The 16077-nt window shown below is 36.1% G+C and overlaps 1 protein-coding gene and 2 long non-coding RNA genes across 3 annotated transcripts; all 3 read right to left on the minus strand.

Annotated features, from left to right (window-relative positions):
• Nucleotides 1-6009: 6009 nt before the first annotated feature.
• LOC121968420 lies at nt 6010-6712 on the minus strand. The gene is made up of 3 exons (XR_006108135.1): nt 6457-6712; nt 6139-6202; nt 6010-6061 (listed from the first exon to the last, which is right to left on the minus strand). It is a non-coding gene; the product is annotated as an uncharacterized LOC121968420 (long non-coding RNA).
• A 1067-nt stretch (nt 6713-7779) lies between these two features.
• Nucleotides 7780-8396, minus strand: LOC121968421. Its single transcript, XR_006108136.1, has 3 exons — nt 8362-8396; nt 8046-8138; nt 7780-7970 (listed from the first exon to the last, which is right to left on the minus strand). It is a non-coding gene; the product is annotated as an uncharacterized LOC121968421 (long non-coding RNA).
• A 2921-nt stretch (nt 8397-11317) lies between these two features.
• Nucleotides 11318-12502, minus strand: LOC122054996. The gene has a single exon (XM_042616400.1). The coding sequence runs from the start codon at nt 12500-12502 to the stop codon at nt 11318-11320; it is 1185 nt and encodes a 394-aa protein (XP_042472334.1).
• Nucleotides 12503-16077: the final 3575 nt, after the last annotated feature.

Genomic DNA, 16077 nt, shown 5'->3' on the forward strand with positions numbered 1-16077 from the left:
GGTCCGTTTATAGTCCGTCGACCTAGGGGCGTACTAAGGAGCCCATCCCTTTACTAGACCCGTTCATAGTCCGTCGACCTAGGGGCGCTTATGGAGCCCACCCTTGGTACAAGCCATACAAAGTAAAATATCATATCATGGTTCATATCATAACATAACACATCTTATCTTATCATATCATGAGGAGTAAGGCATGCATATTTGGGCACACAACACATGCATGGATCATAAACATACATAATGAACATGTCATTTATCACATCATAAAACATGCATATTTGAGCACACATCACATGCATGGATTTTAAGCATACATAATGAACATGTCATTTATCATATCATAAAACATGCATATTTGGGCACACAACACATGCATGGATCATAAGCATACATATTGAACATGCCATTTATCATATCATAAAACATGCATAATTGGGCACAAAGCACATCATAAAAGGCACAATCATGCATAGCATCAGTAAATAACATTTCCTAGTACATAACACATCATGTGAGGCATATATAAGCTTTTAAACTCATAATGGCCGAACCACTCATAAGGAGAAAAAACCAAGCTATAGGCAACATGCAAGTGTGAACACCTAGCTAAATTCATATCATATTATCAAGAGGTACATAAGCATGCTAGGTTCACTTTTTAGCTTCTTTAAAACCCTAATTTTGGTCTTGGCCGAAACACACATGAAGGAAAACTAGGTTTCAAATCAACATATAAGCATAATCACCTAGCTAAATTCATATCATATTATTGAGAGATACATGAGCATGCTAGGTTAACTTTTAGCTTCTTTAAAACCCTAATTTTTGGTCTTGGCCGAAACACACATGAAGGGAAACTAGGTTTTAAATCAACATATAAGCATAATCACCTAGCTAAATTCATATCATATTATTGAGAGATACATGAGCATGCTAGGTTAACTTTTAGCTTCTTTAAAACCCTAATTTTTGGTCTTGGCCGAAACACACATGAAGGGAAACTAGGTTTTAAATCAACATATAAGCATAATCACCTAGCTAAATTCATATCATATTATTGAGAGATACATGAGCATGCTAGGTTAACATTTCTAGCCTCTCTAAGCCCTAGTTTTGTTCTTGGCCGAAACATACATGAAGGGAAAGCTCACTTTAAAACAACATAAAAGCATGAACACCTAACTACATTCATATCACATTATCAAGAGATACATGAGCATGTTAAGTTAACTTTCTAGCTTCTCTAAGCCCTAGTTTTGTTCTTGGCCGAAACATACATGAAGGGAAAGCTAACTTTAAAACAACATAAAAGCATGAACACCTAACTACATTCATATCACATTATCAAGAGATACATGAGCATGTTAGGTTAACTTTCTAGCTTCTCTAAGCCCTAGTTTTGTTCTTGGCCGAAACATACATGAAGGGAAAGCTAACTTTAAGCAACATTCAAGCATAAGAAAAACCAACTCAATCCCTTAACATAGCATACATATCATAAGGATGTAGTAAACATGGTTAGTTTAGGTCTTAAGCTTCCCTAGATCCTTCATCTATACATGGCCGAAAGTTCATGTTCTTGGCTTGTGATTTTTCTTAAAGAAAGATACTCTAGGCGAAGAGGAAGAAGAGAGCTTCTTCTTCTAGCACTCCCTTTGATTTCTCTTGCTTGGAAAGGGGTAGACCTTGAAGGCTCCTTCTTGTAAATTAGTTTTCTTGGAGAGGAACCTTAGCTTATATTTTGGAAATGAGGAAGGGGAGGGCTTTTGGTTTCGGTGAAGAATGAAGAAGGAGAAGGAAGGAGGAAGAAGAGAAAAAAAAGATTAATCACTTGTCTTTCCTTCTTTCCATTCTATTTATTTCCTTTGTAATGAACATACCTTCATTCATCCCCCTTAGCCCTCCTATTTACTTCTCTCTTTTAATTCCACGAAAATAGAGAGAAGGAGGGAAGCAAGCAACTTGTCTTTTGCTTGCTTCTTCTCTTAACCAAGAGGAAGAGAAAGTAAGCTACTTGGTTTTCTCTTGTTCCTTTATTTAACCATCCTCTCACCTTTAACTAATATTTCTATTCTTTTCTATTTACATATCATTCATGTCTCTAGTGGTTATCATACTCCAATTTAACTCTATCATTTGTGGGAGGTTCAAGGTTCAATCCTTGACCACACCTCTTTTTATTTTGGTTTATATTTTTCCCTTTTTCTCTTTCTTTATTTTATTCTTCTATTTTAAGGAAAAATACTCCTAGGTATAGCTTAGCATTTTGTGGGCGTTACATCCGTATCTTGAATAATCGTCTATAAAAGAGACAAAGTATTCATAACCACCTCTTGCCTGGATTGACATAGGACCACAGAAATTAGAATGAACCAGTTCTAACACATCTTTGGCTCTATACCCCTTGACCTTAAAAGGTCTCTTGGTCATTTTACCTTCCAAGCAAGATTCACAGGTTGGAAAGTTTTTCAACTCTAATGAACCCAAGAGTCCATCGACTATAAGCGTTTGAATCTTACTTAAGTTAATATGACCAAGCCTTAGATGCCAAAGATATGTTTGGTTCATTTCTGAATGTTCTTTTCTCTTATTAGAGTTAGAAGATGTGTTATTAATTTTCATTTGTTGCTTTATGGGAGAAATTGGATTTAATGTATATAAATTGCCAACCAATGCACCAAAATAGATAATAACTCTATTTCTCTTTATAACTATATTATTACTGAAAGAAACAGAATATCCATCCAAATATAGTTTAGAAACTGAAATTAAATTCTTTCTGAAACTAGGTACATAAAAATAATTTCTTAAAACCAAACTTCTATTCTTATCAAAAGATAAGTAGACGTCTCCCACTACAACAACCGCCACCTTAGTAGCATTGCCCATGTAGACGGTTATCTCTCCTTCAAATAGTCGTTGGGTTTCCTGGAACCCCTGCAAAGAGTTGCAGACATGATCAGTGGCTCCTGTATCTACACACCAAGTGCTGGTAGATAACACCGCTAAACATGTTTCAACTACTAGAGTATGAGATATACCTTTATTGTTCTGATTCCTACGAGGACAGTCTGCTTTCCAATGTCCAGCCTGCTTGCAGATGAAGCACTTGCCCTTTGGCTTCTTCATTCCAACTTTTGGTCCTGTTCCTAGAGGTTTATTCACCTTCTTTGCTGAAACAACCTGTTTCTTCTTCTTCTTGCCTTTCGACTTAGAAGTAGAACCATTTTCAACATAGTGAATCTGAGAACTATGACGAAATATACCTTCTGCCGTCTGTAGTTCTGTCAGAAGTTCCGCCAACGTATACCCCCTTTTGTTCATGTTATAGTTCAGGCGGAACTGCTCAAAACTTCTAGGTAGTGTTTGGAGAATAATATCGACTTGGGTTTCCCCATCGATTTCTCCTCCAAGGACTTGTGTTTCATTCAGATAAGTCATCATTTTTAGGATATGATCCCTTACGGGTGTCCCCTCTGACATGGTGGTTGTCATTAACTTTCTCATTGCCTCTTGCCTAGCAGTCTGACTCTGGTTCCCAAAGAGTTCTTTGAGATTGTTCATTATATCATAAGCAGTTGGTAAATTTTGATGCTTATGTTGCAATATATTTGACATTGAAGCCAAAATATAACACCGCGCCATCTCATATGCTTTTACCCATTTCTTATGATACTCAATCTCCTCTGGGGTAGAATCACTGTTAGGTGTATCTGGGCATACCTCTGACAGTACAAACTTATAGCTTTCAGCAGTTAAGACAATGTCCAAGTTTCTTTTCCAATATATATAGTTTGGACCAGTAAGTATGTTCTCTTTCAGTATAATGGCCAGTGGATTGAAAGTCATCCTAAGAATCACAAAATAAACTTTGGTCAAGACTCTAAATTTAGAATAATATTGATTCCCCAAATAATAATATTTAAATTTACCAACACCTCAAAACACCGTGAATATTGTATGCCATGTTAGTGTGGATGTATACAAATTCAACATTTGTAAGAGGAGGGTCTTATCCATTAATTTTATTATTTTGTCATCCTGACTTTATGATAAATAAAATTAATAGTTGGTTTTCCTTTGGTCAAACAAAACAATAGCAGTGACTCCGTTGGGGAGGATAGTATTGAATGCGTTTAAGTGTATACCATTACTTGATACTTAGTCCATTAACACTATGTGAAAAACGGCTTTTTACTTCGTTGATTACCTGAAGTAAAAGACCTGTTTTTACCGAAGTAGACACGCGTGTAGTAAAAAGATTCATTTTACTTCGGATAAACTCCGAAGTCGTAGGCCCAGAAAAAATGAAGTCGTATTGGGTGTCGGGTTCGGACATATTACGAAGTAAAAAGTGCATATAACTTCGTCGGTTTTTAAAAACACCGAAGTAATTAATCCTTTTCGACTTCATCGTTTAGTATTTGTTGTGAAGTAATATACCTACTTTAACTTCGGTTAAAAATGAAGTAAATGGATTACTTTTACTTCGTCATATATCATTAATTCCTGAAGTAATTATCGATTAAATTACATTTAGCTTCGTTCTGGATCGAAGTAATAGATAGATACTACTTTGAAATTTTTGGTAATAACCGAAGTAGTTGATACTATTTTACAGCAACAAATTATATTGCTTCGAAGTTATAAGTAGATTTTACTTTGGATTTTATGAATAAAGTGAAGTATTTTATGAATAAATTACTTCGGATTTTAGACTTCAGTAATTTTGAGCATCACAAAAGGTAACTTCATAAGCCTTGATCAAAATAAGTCATGATTTCAACATATGTTTATACAAAACAAATCTCCCTAAATATGATCAAAATAAGCTATAAAAAACCAAAAACATGTACTGGTTCATTCACACAACTTGCAATTCACTTCAAATACGAGTACACAAATTCACTCCATTCGATTCTCACGTCATCATATTGTGTCTGCGTATAGTACTGGTTCTTCACACAACCTGCAAACTGCAATTTAGAAAGAACCATCATGTTATGTTTTGTAACTGAAAACACTAAATCAAAACACAGTAAGTTGACAAAAAAATCATGAATTAAATTAACAAAAGCATGATAAGACAAATAAATATGTATTGTTATATGCACTCTTATAGTAACAATAACATTTCATCAAATGTGCAATAAAAATGATCCAACAGTTTTTTGAACCTTAAGTTTTAGTAGTTCCAATCGCATGGTGATTAGATGCTCAGTTAAATTAATGTATTGCATTCTCAATTTCACATGCACTATGACAAAAAAGAAAAAAATTGTACAATGAGACTTGCTCAATAATCACACAACACGAAAGTACTGAATTTGCGGTGTGGACGGATAACTGGATCTTTCAAGTAGCCTAGCTGATATGCTGAACATTTTCTTATGGTAGCTTGGGCATGGTTCTCGTGGAGATGTCAGTATTCTACCCACCTTGGTCATAAATAATGTTCAATATCGAGGTATGACTTATGATCCCTTGTCTCTCATCTTAAAACATCTAAATTTCAACTCATAATACAGTTTATATTTTGATGCCTAAGGTTCTATTGGATTTGATTTAAACTAAGCACGTGTCTAGAAAGGTTTTGTCATTGTTATTAGCAAATGACTAGTATTAATTAAAAGCATTTTATAACATTAGTGCTAATAGCAAGACTATTATAGTTGTTCCTTGACAGCCTTCTATATTCTCAATCATCGGCAAGCAGAAATTTAATAGTTTATTAGGTCTATAAGGTAACCATGCCCAAATCAGTTACTAATTTCCCCAAGCTACTAATAGAACTATGCATAACACAGTTTTGTATAAAACCATAAATAGGGTGTCATCTAAGGGCGAGGAAAAAAAAGAAGGAAAGAAGTCATATCAAAGCATGAGAAGAAAGCAGTAGCAGGGCGTGAACGATTTGATTCAGTATGTGCATTCCTGTTCAAAATGGAAGAAATTCACACACCTTCCTCTCCAACTGTAGATCCTCACATTCAACAATCTCCTTCATGTACCGCATGACACAGTATCCACATTCAACACAACCTTGTTGTTTGAGATTACCCTAATGAATCAAAGTTAATGCAAAGTGAAAAACCAAATATATAAGAACCAGGAATGCATGTTTTCAATAAGACATACCGTCAACTGTTTGAAAGTTGGTCGTTTTGGATTACCCCTCATACAAAGGTACGTCCTCACTCCACTACATTGTAAAAATAGAACTTATTTCATTTCATATTTGCTAATCAATCTATTCATAATCTACATAATCTAAAACATACTTGCACACTGTAGTTTTCCAAGCGTTATCTCGGTTCCTATTACCCATTGAGTCCAACAAATAAATTGTATCTTTGTCCTCGTTTATAACGGTCAAGATCCAGTGGTTCCTGCACGATTGTCAATATATAGCTAAGCTACTATGTATTAGGAATTGAGCAGGGATTAAAAATATACCCAGTGTTGTATGGGATAAGGCATATGCTGTCTCCGTTTGATGCTTTCAACTGATTAGCAATGTGTTGTGAAGAGGTACTGCCATCTTGAGCGGCTGGTATTTTGTTGGGATCCACAAACGACACATACTCAGCCCTGTTTGTTTCCTTCAAGTACTTGTACAAGTAACTGCATTCAAGTAATAAAAAACATGGTTACTTAAGACATGAACTCATGCAAAGAGAAGAATTGTATATAAGACATAACTTACCCCATGTAAACCAATATTTGCCTGGACCCTATCTCTCACATTTCCATACAGCGCATGATATCCTCTCTCAACAACGATGTACTCACATTACGTCCAAACATGGCTTCATCAAATTCGATAGGAATGGTCTCCTCCTCAGTCATCAGTCTAACAACAAAAGAATACAAAAACTTGCATGACATTGGTAGAGCACTTTCAACTTCCTTGAATTTATTTTTCTCATCAGGAACCTCCAAAATAGCAAATGGTGGTGCAGGTTTCTCCTTTTTCTGTAATTTTAAATAATTGTAGCAAAATATATAACTATAGCAACAGAAAAGTGAACTGAAAATACCTTTGTCGTCGGAAATATCACCAATTCTTTTGGCCAGCCAACCACAGTTCCAACAGCATCTACCATTACTATTGGTCCTGACTTAAGTGGAATTGGAAGCTCTGCTTCCTCTTGTAAAACAACATCAACAGACACCTTTAAGTTGCCTTCCCCAAGTGGAGCATTGTGCAGCATTACATTTGGGCCTCCGTCGGATACTATCGTGCCATATGCCACCACATTCCCCTTATTCTTCAGAGCCAAATGACATTTTTTCCCCTGAACAATAAGATATTATCTTTTAATATCTGAAGCTAGGAAACAAATTTAATGTACCAAATATAATACAAAACCTGATTGAATGAATTGTCGCATTCAAAAACTTCCACATCATCTTCCAATATTTGAACTGCCATGTGCGATGACTTGTTAGATGCTACACGTTCAGAAACTCGATCACTTGTTTCTGGCATAAATCGAGCAAGAAGAGCCTTCAGTTTTTCAACTTCAGCTTTCAAAATCTTTGTTTCCTCCGCTTGCTCTTTGAAGTTTTCAGCCAAAGCCTTTGACACCAACTCCCTCTTCTTCCTTGGAGTTTTGAAGTAGACTTGGGGCTTCACAAATCCCCCTACACCTCTAACCCTTCCGTAAGGTTCTTGGCTCCCTAATGCAGTAGTTAATACGTCATTGCTTCCAGAAGATATGAACTCTCCCCTCTTTTTTTTGTCCAACAATTCGTCCTACAAATATGGAGGTAACATTAAATATCCAATGAAGACACTTTTTTCACTTATTATGAATGAACTTGAAATAAAACTAAAATAATACAATTTTTTCAGCAACTTCAGCAGTCTCTGTATTTGTGATGTTTCCGGATTTGTCTTCGCGGGCCTTACGCCAAAGGAATGACCTATCAACTTCCTCATCCTCCCTGAATATTTTTCTCTGCCTCTACAATTCCAAAAAATGATCATTTAAAACATGACGTACTACATGAAAAGGATAATATAATGTTCCATGGATTACCAATTCAGTCTCCAATCCAATGTATCCCTTGCGAGACATTTTGTGATGATACTTGCAATTGCTCGCCCGTTCCTTTTGTTTTTCATGAGTGACCTATGTCACGTAAAAAAAAAAGTAAATTTATAGAAGAATGGCTAGAATTTAAAAACAATAGGATGGAGTATGATGAACTTATTATATATATTCCTGCTGTACATGAACTTATTATATATATTCCTGCTGTACAGAACTTCATTTTGTTAATTAAATGCCCTAAATATTTTAAATCTTGGTGCATATAATAATTTAAATATAACATGATAATATCATCAAGTACCTCCCAAGATGGATGTAGCCTCTCATCAACAAAAGCTTTCCAAATTCCAGATGGGATCTGATACTGCTCCGGTGGTGACCTCAGTTTTTCAGGATTATCTCTATATGGCCAGACAAACCTACTGTTGAGTTTGTTTTTGAAGTCTCTCCATTTCTGGTCTGCTGAACTCATCACTGCCGCCTCGCTTTGAGGTGCTAAGTCGAAGACATTCTGTAACACACAGCAGTAATTGCTATCAGTTTGTATATTGAAAAAATCACAATGAAAAAAAACATAAGCAATCTCATAAGGAAGTGTATTATTGGATTATACTCACCGATATTTCTTCCCACACTTTATGTTTCATGTTCTCTGGAATAGTGGGCCATGACTTTATGTTAATAGGCACCATGGATCTAACAACAGAGCCTATGAAAGATTGTAGTGCCTTCCCATTTTCATTGTACACAGGTCGTCCTATGTCATCATATTCAATCGTCGACTTTTTTCCCCATCTTGCAGCAGCAATAAGTCTGCACATTGATGTAGGCCCCCGAGTCTTCTTCTGCCCAGTAATAGGAGGTTGTTCTATTTCAGTCTCTCCTCGTAGCTCTGCAGCTGCTAACCCATCAGCATCTTGGTGTAGTTCGGTGTCCTCAACTACACGTGGCTCATCATATTTTGCTATTTTTCGCTGTTTTTTAGGACGCATTATTCTTTTCCCTGCATATAGGAAAATAAATGATGAGATAATGGTATATAAAGTCTGCAGTGACAATATAATAAAAGAAGACGTGATACAAATAATAACATTAACACATACGAACAAGTAAAATAATACTAGTAAAAACAATAAATATTAATGCAGATGACATAAAAGTGGAAAACATCATTTTTTCTTGTTTGTTACAAAGAAACCCTCTTTAGAAGATCTAAAGTATCCTTCATGTGTAGGAATACAATGAATATCAACATTATCAATTGGTCGAGCTTCGGGAATTATGGTCCAAAGATCCTCTTCTCCCTCGTAACATCTATTTGGAACTTGAAGCACTATTGACCACCCTTTGTTCAGTGGGTCAGCAACATAAAATACTTGTCTAACTTGACTTGCAAGCACAAATTCATCCTTCTGGTGGCCTCGTTTGTTCAGATTAACTAAGGTGAAGCCACATTCATCATTGTATTGTATTCCTTTGTCATTTGATACCCATGCGCACTTGAAAAGAGGAACTTGAAATTGATGATAGTCTAGTTCCCATATCTCTTCAATAACTCCATAAAAAGTCACATTCTCTAACACGGGATTCTTATCTTTGGCACTACAAACAAGCATCGTGTTGGCAAGTAGAGAAACACCACTGTTTTGACAAACTTTCTCATCATCCCGCTCTTTTGTTTGGTATAAATTGCCATTTATGACATAGCTATCACACTTTAAGACTCGCACACGTGGTCCATGGGCCAGCCATCTCAATGACGATGTCATTCCACCATTGCAACTATCGATTTCAGCAGCCACCTGACATGCATTCCTATTAATTAGTGTGATCAAAACAATGATTAACAAATATTGTATGTTAGCATCTTCTACATCACCTTTGCACGAAACCAGTCAATGAACCTCTTATTATGAGCATCTTGTATCCACCTTGCATCTTTCTGTTTCTTGGGAAACATTGTCTTCAAGAAGGATTTGTGTTCACTGAAGAATTTTACTTCTAAAGTTTTATTTTCATGAATACATATGGACTGCCAAGTACATATAATTATTAGTTATGCAGTACACTTACATAATGTATGGAGATATTTCTTCTGTATTTTCTAGAACAGTCAAGTGTGCTTGTTGGAGATCAATTTGTTGGACGATGATTGATGAATTGCTTGCTGAGAATCCAGGAATGCTTGCGTTTGGGTCACGTAGTGATTTAGGGACCCCAACAGGATCAAGGTCATTGAGATATTCTGAACAAAATTCAACTGCTTCTTCTGCTGCATATCTCCTAACAATGCAACCTTCTGGATATTTTCGACTGCCTACGTAACTTTTCAACACCTTCATGCATCTTTCAAATGGGTACATCCATCTGAAGTAGACTGGTCCACATAATTGGACTTCACGAACAAGATGAACTGTTAAGTGGAGCATGATATCGAAGAAAGAAGGGGGGAAATACTGCTCCAATAAGCAGAGTGTAACAATCAAGTCAGATTGCAGCTTATCTAACTTGGCTACATCGATAATCTTGCAACAAATATCTTTGAAGAAGAAGCATAGTCTTATGACAACATATCTAACATATTTTGGCAGAGAATTACGTATGACTATTGGCAGGAAGTGCTGCATTATAACATGAGAATCATGTGATTTCAAGCTACTTAGCTTCATCTCATCCATGCAGACAAGATTCTTCATGTTTGATGAGAAACCTTCCGGAACTTTTATATCCATTAATGACCTACATACTTGTAATCTCTCATTTTTTGTGAATGAGCATGCTGCAGGAGGTAGATATGTTCTTTTCTCACCAATTTTAGGAGCCAATTGAGGTCTAATTCCCATCTGAACCATGTCCAACCTAGCTGCCACATTGTCCTTGGTTTTTCCCTTGATGTTCATCAAAGTATTAATCAGAGACTCGAAAACGTTTTTCTCAATGTGCATAACATCGAGACAATGCCTAACATGTAGGTATTTCCAATATGGAAGATTGAAAAAAATTGACTTCTTCTTCCAACATTTACTGAAATTTGTAGCTCCAACATACTTTTCTTCTTCAATGTCTTCCACAATATTCTCCTTTGCTTTTTTCCTTATTTTCCCCTTCACACTTGTTTTCTTTCCAAACTCACATGTTATGTCTGAAAGGTTGTCAAACAACTTAATTCCAGATAATGGCCTACCTGCTTCACCAAGTTCCTCCATGCCATTAAACTCCTTTATTTGCCTCCGATATGGATGAAATCGTGGTAGGAATCATCTATGCCCAGCAAATGACATTTTCTTCCCATTTGGTAAGTGCTTTGCATAAGTATCCTCACCACATATTGGGCATGCGTAATAACCATGTGTAGTACATCCACTATGGTTACCATATGCAGGAAAGTCGTTGATGGTCCATAAAAGAACTGCTTTAAGAGTGAAAACCTCCCTTCGATAAGCATCATAAACTCCATCAACTCCTTCCCACAAGAGCTGCAAATCATCAACCAGAACCTCAAGGTAGACGTCGATATCGTTTCCAGGCTGTTTCGGCCCTGAAATGAGCATCGTTAGCATGATGAATTTCCTTTTCATGCACATGTCTGGAGGCAAATTATATGTGGCCAGCATGATTGGCCAGCAACTGTAGCGACTACTAAGATTGCTGTGAGGATTAATTCCATCGGCTGCAAGTGCCAGGCGAATATTTCTTGCCTCACTTCCAAAGTCGGGCCACATATGATCCACCAATTTCCATGACGGTGAATCAACTGGATGGCGTAACTGACCAACAACTCTTGTGCTATCTGCATGCCATGTTAAATTTCTGGAAGTTTCTAAAGATTTAAACATGCGCTTAAATCTTGGTATGGGAGGGAAATACCAAACCACTTTGGCAGGAACACCTTTCTTCTCAACATTTTTCTTGGTTAGCTTCCATCTTGATAAGCCACATTTCGGGCAGCTTACGCAGTCTTTATATTGTTTCCTATAAAGGATGCAATCATTGGAACAAGCATGAATCTTTTCATGACTCAAAGCCAAACAACTCAACGTCTTCTTTGCTTCATAAATTGACGATGGCAGATTGTGGTTATCTGGCAGCATGTCCCCAAAATCTGCTAGTAGATCTGAAAATAGAGCATCACTCATCCCATGCCTTGCTTTGGTATTGTATAGTTTTACAAGTGCACTCAACTTTGTGTAACGTTTGCATCCCTTATACAGTGGCTTCTCTGCTTCCTCCAAAAACTTCATAAATGCTTCTGGATTTTCTGTATGGTTATCATACGCTGCCTCACACAAATTAACAGTTTCAAAATTATCATGACAATTATCAGTTGGCTCTTGGTTGACACTCGAATTTAATCTATCCTTCTCCGCAGCCTCACCATGCCAAATCCAATTCAAATAATTTGTACTGAAACCATTGAAGTAAAGATGCTCCCGAATCCACATAACCGCTCCCTTTTTAAGATTCATACATTTGCAACAAGGACAATAAATTAAATTGGGGTCGATATGTGGATTCTGCAAACAACTTCTAATGAATTGTTCTACACCCTCCTCATACTCTTTGGACCTCCTATCTAAGTAAATCCAGGATTTATCCATTATAGTACAACAGAATCCCAAGAAACTTCTTCAGAATTATCGTGCTAAAATTATTTACCGCTAGCTCAATGTGTTCTTTGATCAAAACCTGAAGATACTACATATATGTTAAGCAAACGTTAGAGTAAGACTGCAAAAAGGTAGTCAAATTCATATCGAGCACAGTTCCATATTTTATACTCATTCCAACAGCTGTCAATATTTTCTACTCATCATGAAGAAAAATAATGCGTATTTTGTACAATATGTGGATATATAAAGAACGAAAGCATGGCACCAGTTGAATTTCCAAACACTTGTCTTTTTTCGAACATGCACACTCAATCATTTGACATATGAACGCTCTTAAATAGATTGAATCTATTGGGTTGTCAACAATCCAGTGTCGGAGACCATTCAGCCTGATAGTAGTAAAAGAAAACCCCTCTAATTTCTGATTTTAAAGTCAGTTTTTCATAATCATGCTGTTGTGATTGTTGAAATTTATGATGGAAGCAGTTTTGAGTTCGTTTAATCCAATTGTAACCAAATTTCTTGAAATTTATGGTGGTTATAAATTGTTCATGGATGGAGCATTTCAGAATGTAGGAGATATGCTGAGTTGCATTTGTACAAGTTGTGTGATACATTTTCAGAGAGCTTACACAAGTTTTTTATTAGAACTTTTTTTGTCATCCTGAGGAGTTAGGAAAGGTTTGAGATGTAACTATAGAAAGTGTGAATAGTAATTTTATTTAGTTTTATTGTATTTTTACTCTCATATTTTTTTTAGCCAAAGATTTACTTTGAATTTTATTAAATTATTTATCTTAAGTGGTATCATAGTTAGAAATTGTTAAATTAAATTGTTGTATTTATGCTGGATGAAGCAGTTACACATTTAATCTCAATAAGTGATAGCATAGTTGAGATTGTCTGATTCTGAAATGCTGTATTTGGGATCTTCATAGTGGATGAAACAGGTAGCACAAAGATAAATTATGTTAGGATGGTGAGAATTTACTATAACTATTAGTGAATGTTGTATTTAAAAGTTATTATCATCATCTACCTAGTGGAGAAAATGCTAAGCTATCTTATGCCAAAGAGAGTAGTAAATAATAGAGAGATGTAATCACTCTTTATCAAATTATACCTAGTGTGGATCGAGTATACAACACAAGGCATTAGATAGAAATTGGATGCATCTCTGTTTTATTTCAATCCATTTCAAGAGGACAAAGATAAAGTATCTGACCACATTTATATAAAGAAAGAAGGCATTCATCATCAAGATTTGAATAGGAGTGTAGTGGTCACCGAGAGAGCAAGGACAAAATAGAAATTATAAAGGTGAGTGTTCTAGCAATATTGATTTGTATATGAATGTTGATGGTTGCTTAGCAAATTGTCTGAACAAGGAAACAAAAACACACATTAGTTACATTAGTTTTTGCTATCTCATGGGAAAACAATCCATCTTCTATAGTTGATATTTAAATTCAATTGGTGCTATGCTTGCTTGCATTAGGAGGCAAGTATTTTTTTTTAAGAAAAATTAATACATGTGGAACTGAGATTTTGGGGGACAACTTGAAGGAGTAAGAGTACAACACATGTCTTACTCTAACTTGAAAGCATGCGTATTTTTAGGTAATGACCTCGTAAACATAGAGAATGAAAAAAAAAAGCAAAAAAAAAATTCCAAACACTTGTCTTTGTTGGAAGAATAGCACCAAACCTACAACAAATTGGAGACCGTCTAAAACATGATTTTGCAAAATAAAGGAGGAGAAAAAGAAGAAGAATAAGAAAAAGAAATCGAAGGAAAGAAAACATACGGTATATCTCAAACACTTGCAACCTAAACCCTGCGTAAGAAAGTTCAAGTTGCCAAACCTTATTTCGGAAGCCCTAACGAGGAAACCTTCGTCTCTGTTGCCTAAGACTCCAAATCAGAAGCCCTAACGAGAGGGAACGGAGAGGACTGAAATGAAGGGGAAGGAAGAGGAGGTCCAACCTTATTTCGGCAGAGGGAAGCCCTAACGAGAGGGAACAGAGAGGACTGAAATGAAGGGGAAGGAAGAGGAGGTCCAACCTTATTTCGGCAGAGGGAAGTTAACGAAAAAGTGAGGGGAAATAAAAGTGGTCTCAAAATAAAAGTTAACTCTTGTACTATTACTTCGGAGTAAACACTAAAAATTCTATCCACGACGTTACTACTTCGGTATTTAACAACTTTCCGAAGTAATAGCTTATTTCAGTTTAAAGCGAAGCCCGCGTTTTTAAATATGTGAAGTCTATATTTGTATATACTTCGTCAGTTTTTTCAGCGAAGTTGCCTATACACTATTACCTCGTATATTTAAATTGATGAAGTAAATCGTGGCGAAGTAAAACGTCGTTTTTCACATAGTGTAAATAGGATTGCAACCCTTCGGTTGGAGAAGATCACACACTCCTAAATAATTTCCTATAACCATCCATAAAGGAAGTTTGATCTAGTGATCTGCAACAAACCCATCCGTTGTGGAGGGAGGCACTCAGAGCCAACACACAAGCTTGTTGCATCACTTACAAATCAGCAATGGAGACCGTGGAATTTATTTAAAAATCCCTCTCCCACTTAGTTATTTAAGGCGAGGAATTTTAAACTATGTGAGCACACATCATAGCAAATAAAGCAACAAATATGGAAAAATATTTTTCTAACTATTATGGCATTTTCTATCACTATCCTCCATGTGCTGCAAACCCTAGTTGCTGCCATCTTTGGCCACCGCAATCGGGTCCCGTCGCCGCATCCATCTTGCTTCTTATTCCGCTGCGTCTCTGGTGCTCCAATAGTACCACACCTCGTAAGGATACGATCTACGACAATAATAGAATTTTACATTTATCGATCCTATATTCCATAAGGGAATGTACATGTAATCTAGATCGAAACAAAAGTGTAAAATCCTAATAACTAATACAACTCCTGCTGTATTTAATATTACAATCATGCACACACAATAAAATACCCTTGACATGTCCAAGGGTCCAATCACACACAACAACCATAAGTCATAATAGTTGGAACCTACAACCACAAAGTTAACACATCCTACTATTATCCTACCTAAATTATGTATGGCATGTGCATAATTAACAGAAAACCAAAACACATAGAGGCAAACCCTAGCTCTGATACCAATTGTTGGTTGGTCCTAGGAAGATCGTACCGGTTCCACTGTACAAAAATTTTATACAAGTGTCGAACCTTTCCTAAACAACCTATTGTGTTCTTTAGAAGTTAAATTAGGAATCGCAAATGGAACTTAACATTATTGATTCTAAATTTAACTTATCTGTTCTTAATGGTTTAGATTTGGATCGCAAGCGAAACTTAACACTATTGATCCAATTCAACCTATGTTATAAAGTTAATTAAATATTTA

The sequence above is a fragment of the Zingiber officinale genome, chromosome 3B, assembly GCF_018446385.1.
Source record: "Zingiber officinale cultivar Zhangliang chromosome 3B, Zo_v1.1, whole genome shotgun sequence".
Taxonomy (NCBI): Eukaryota; Viridiplantae; Streptophyta; class Magnoliopsida; order Zingiberales; family Zingiberaceae; genus Zingiber; species Zingiber officinale.

What these genes read in the sequence shown, in the direction of transcription:
- LOC122054996 (XM_042616400.1), bottom strand. Translation starts at nt 12,502, where the DNA reads ATGTGGATTCGGGAGCATCTTTACTTCAATGGTTTCAGTACAAATTAT.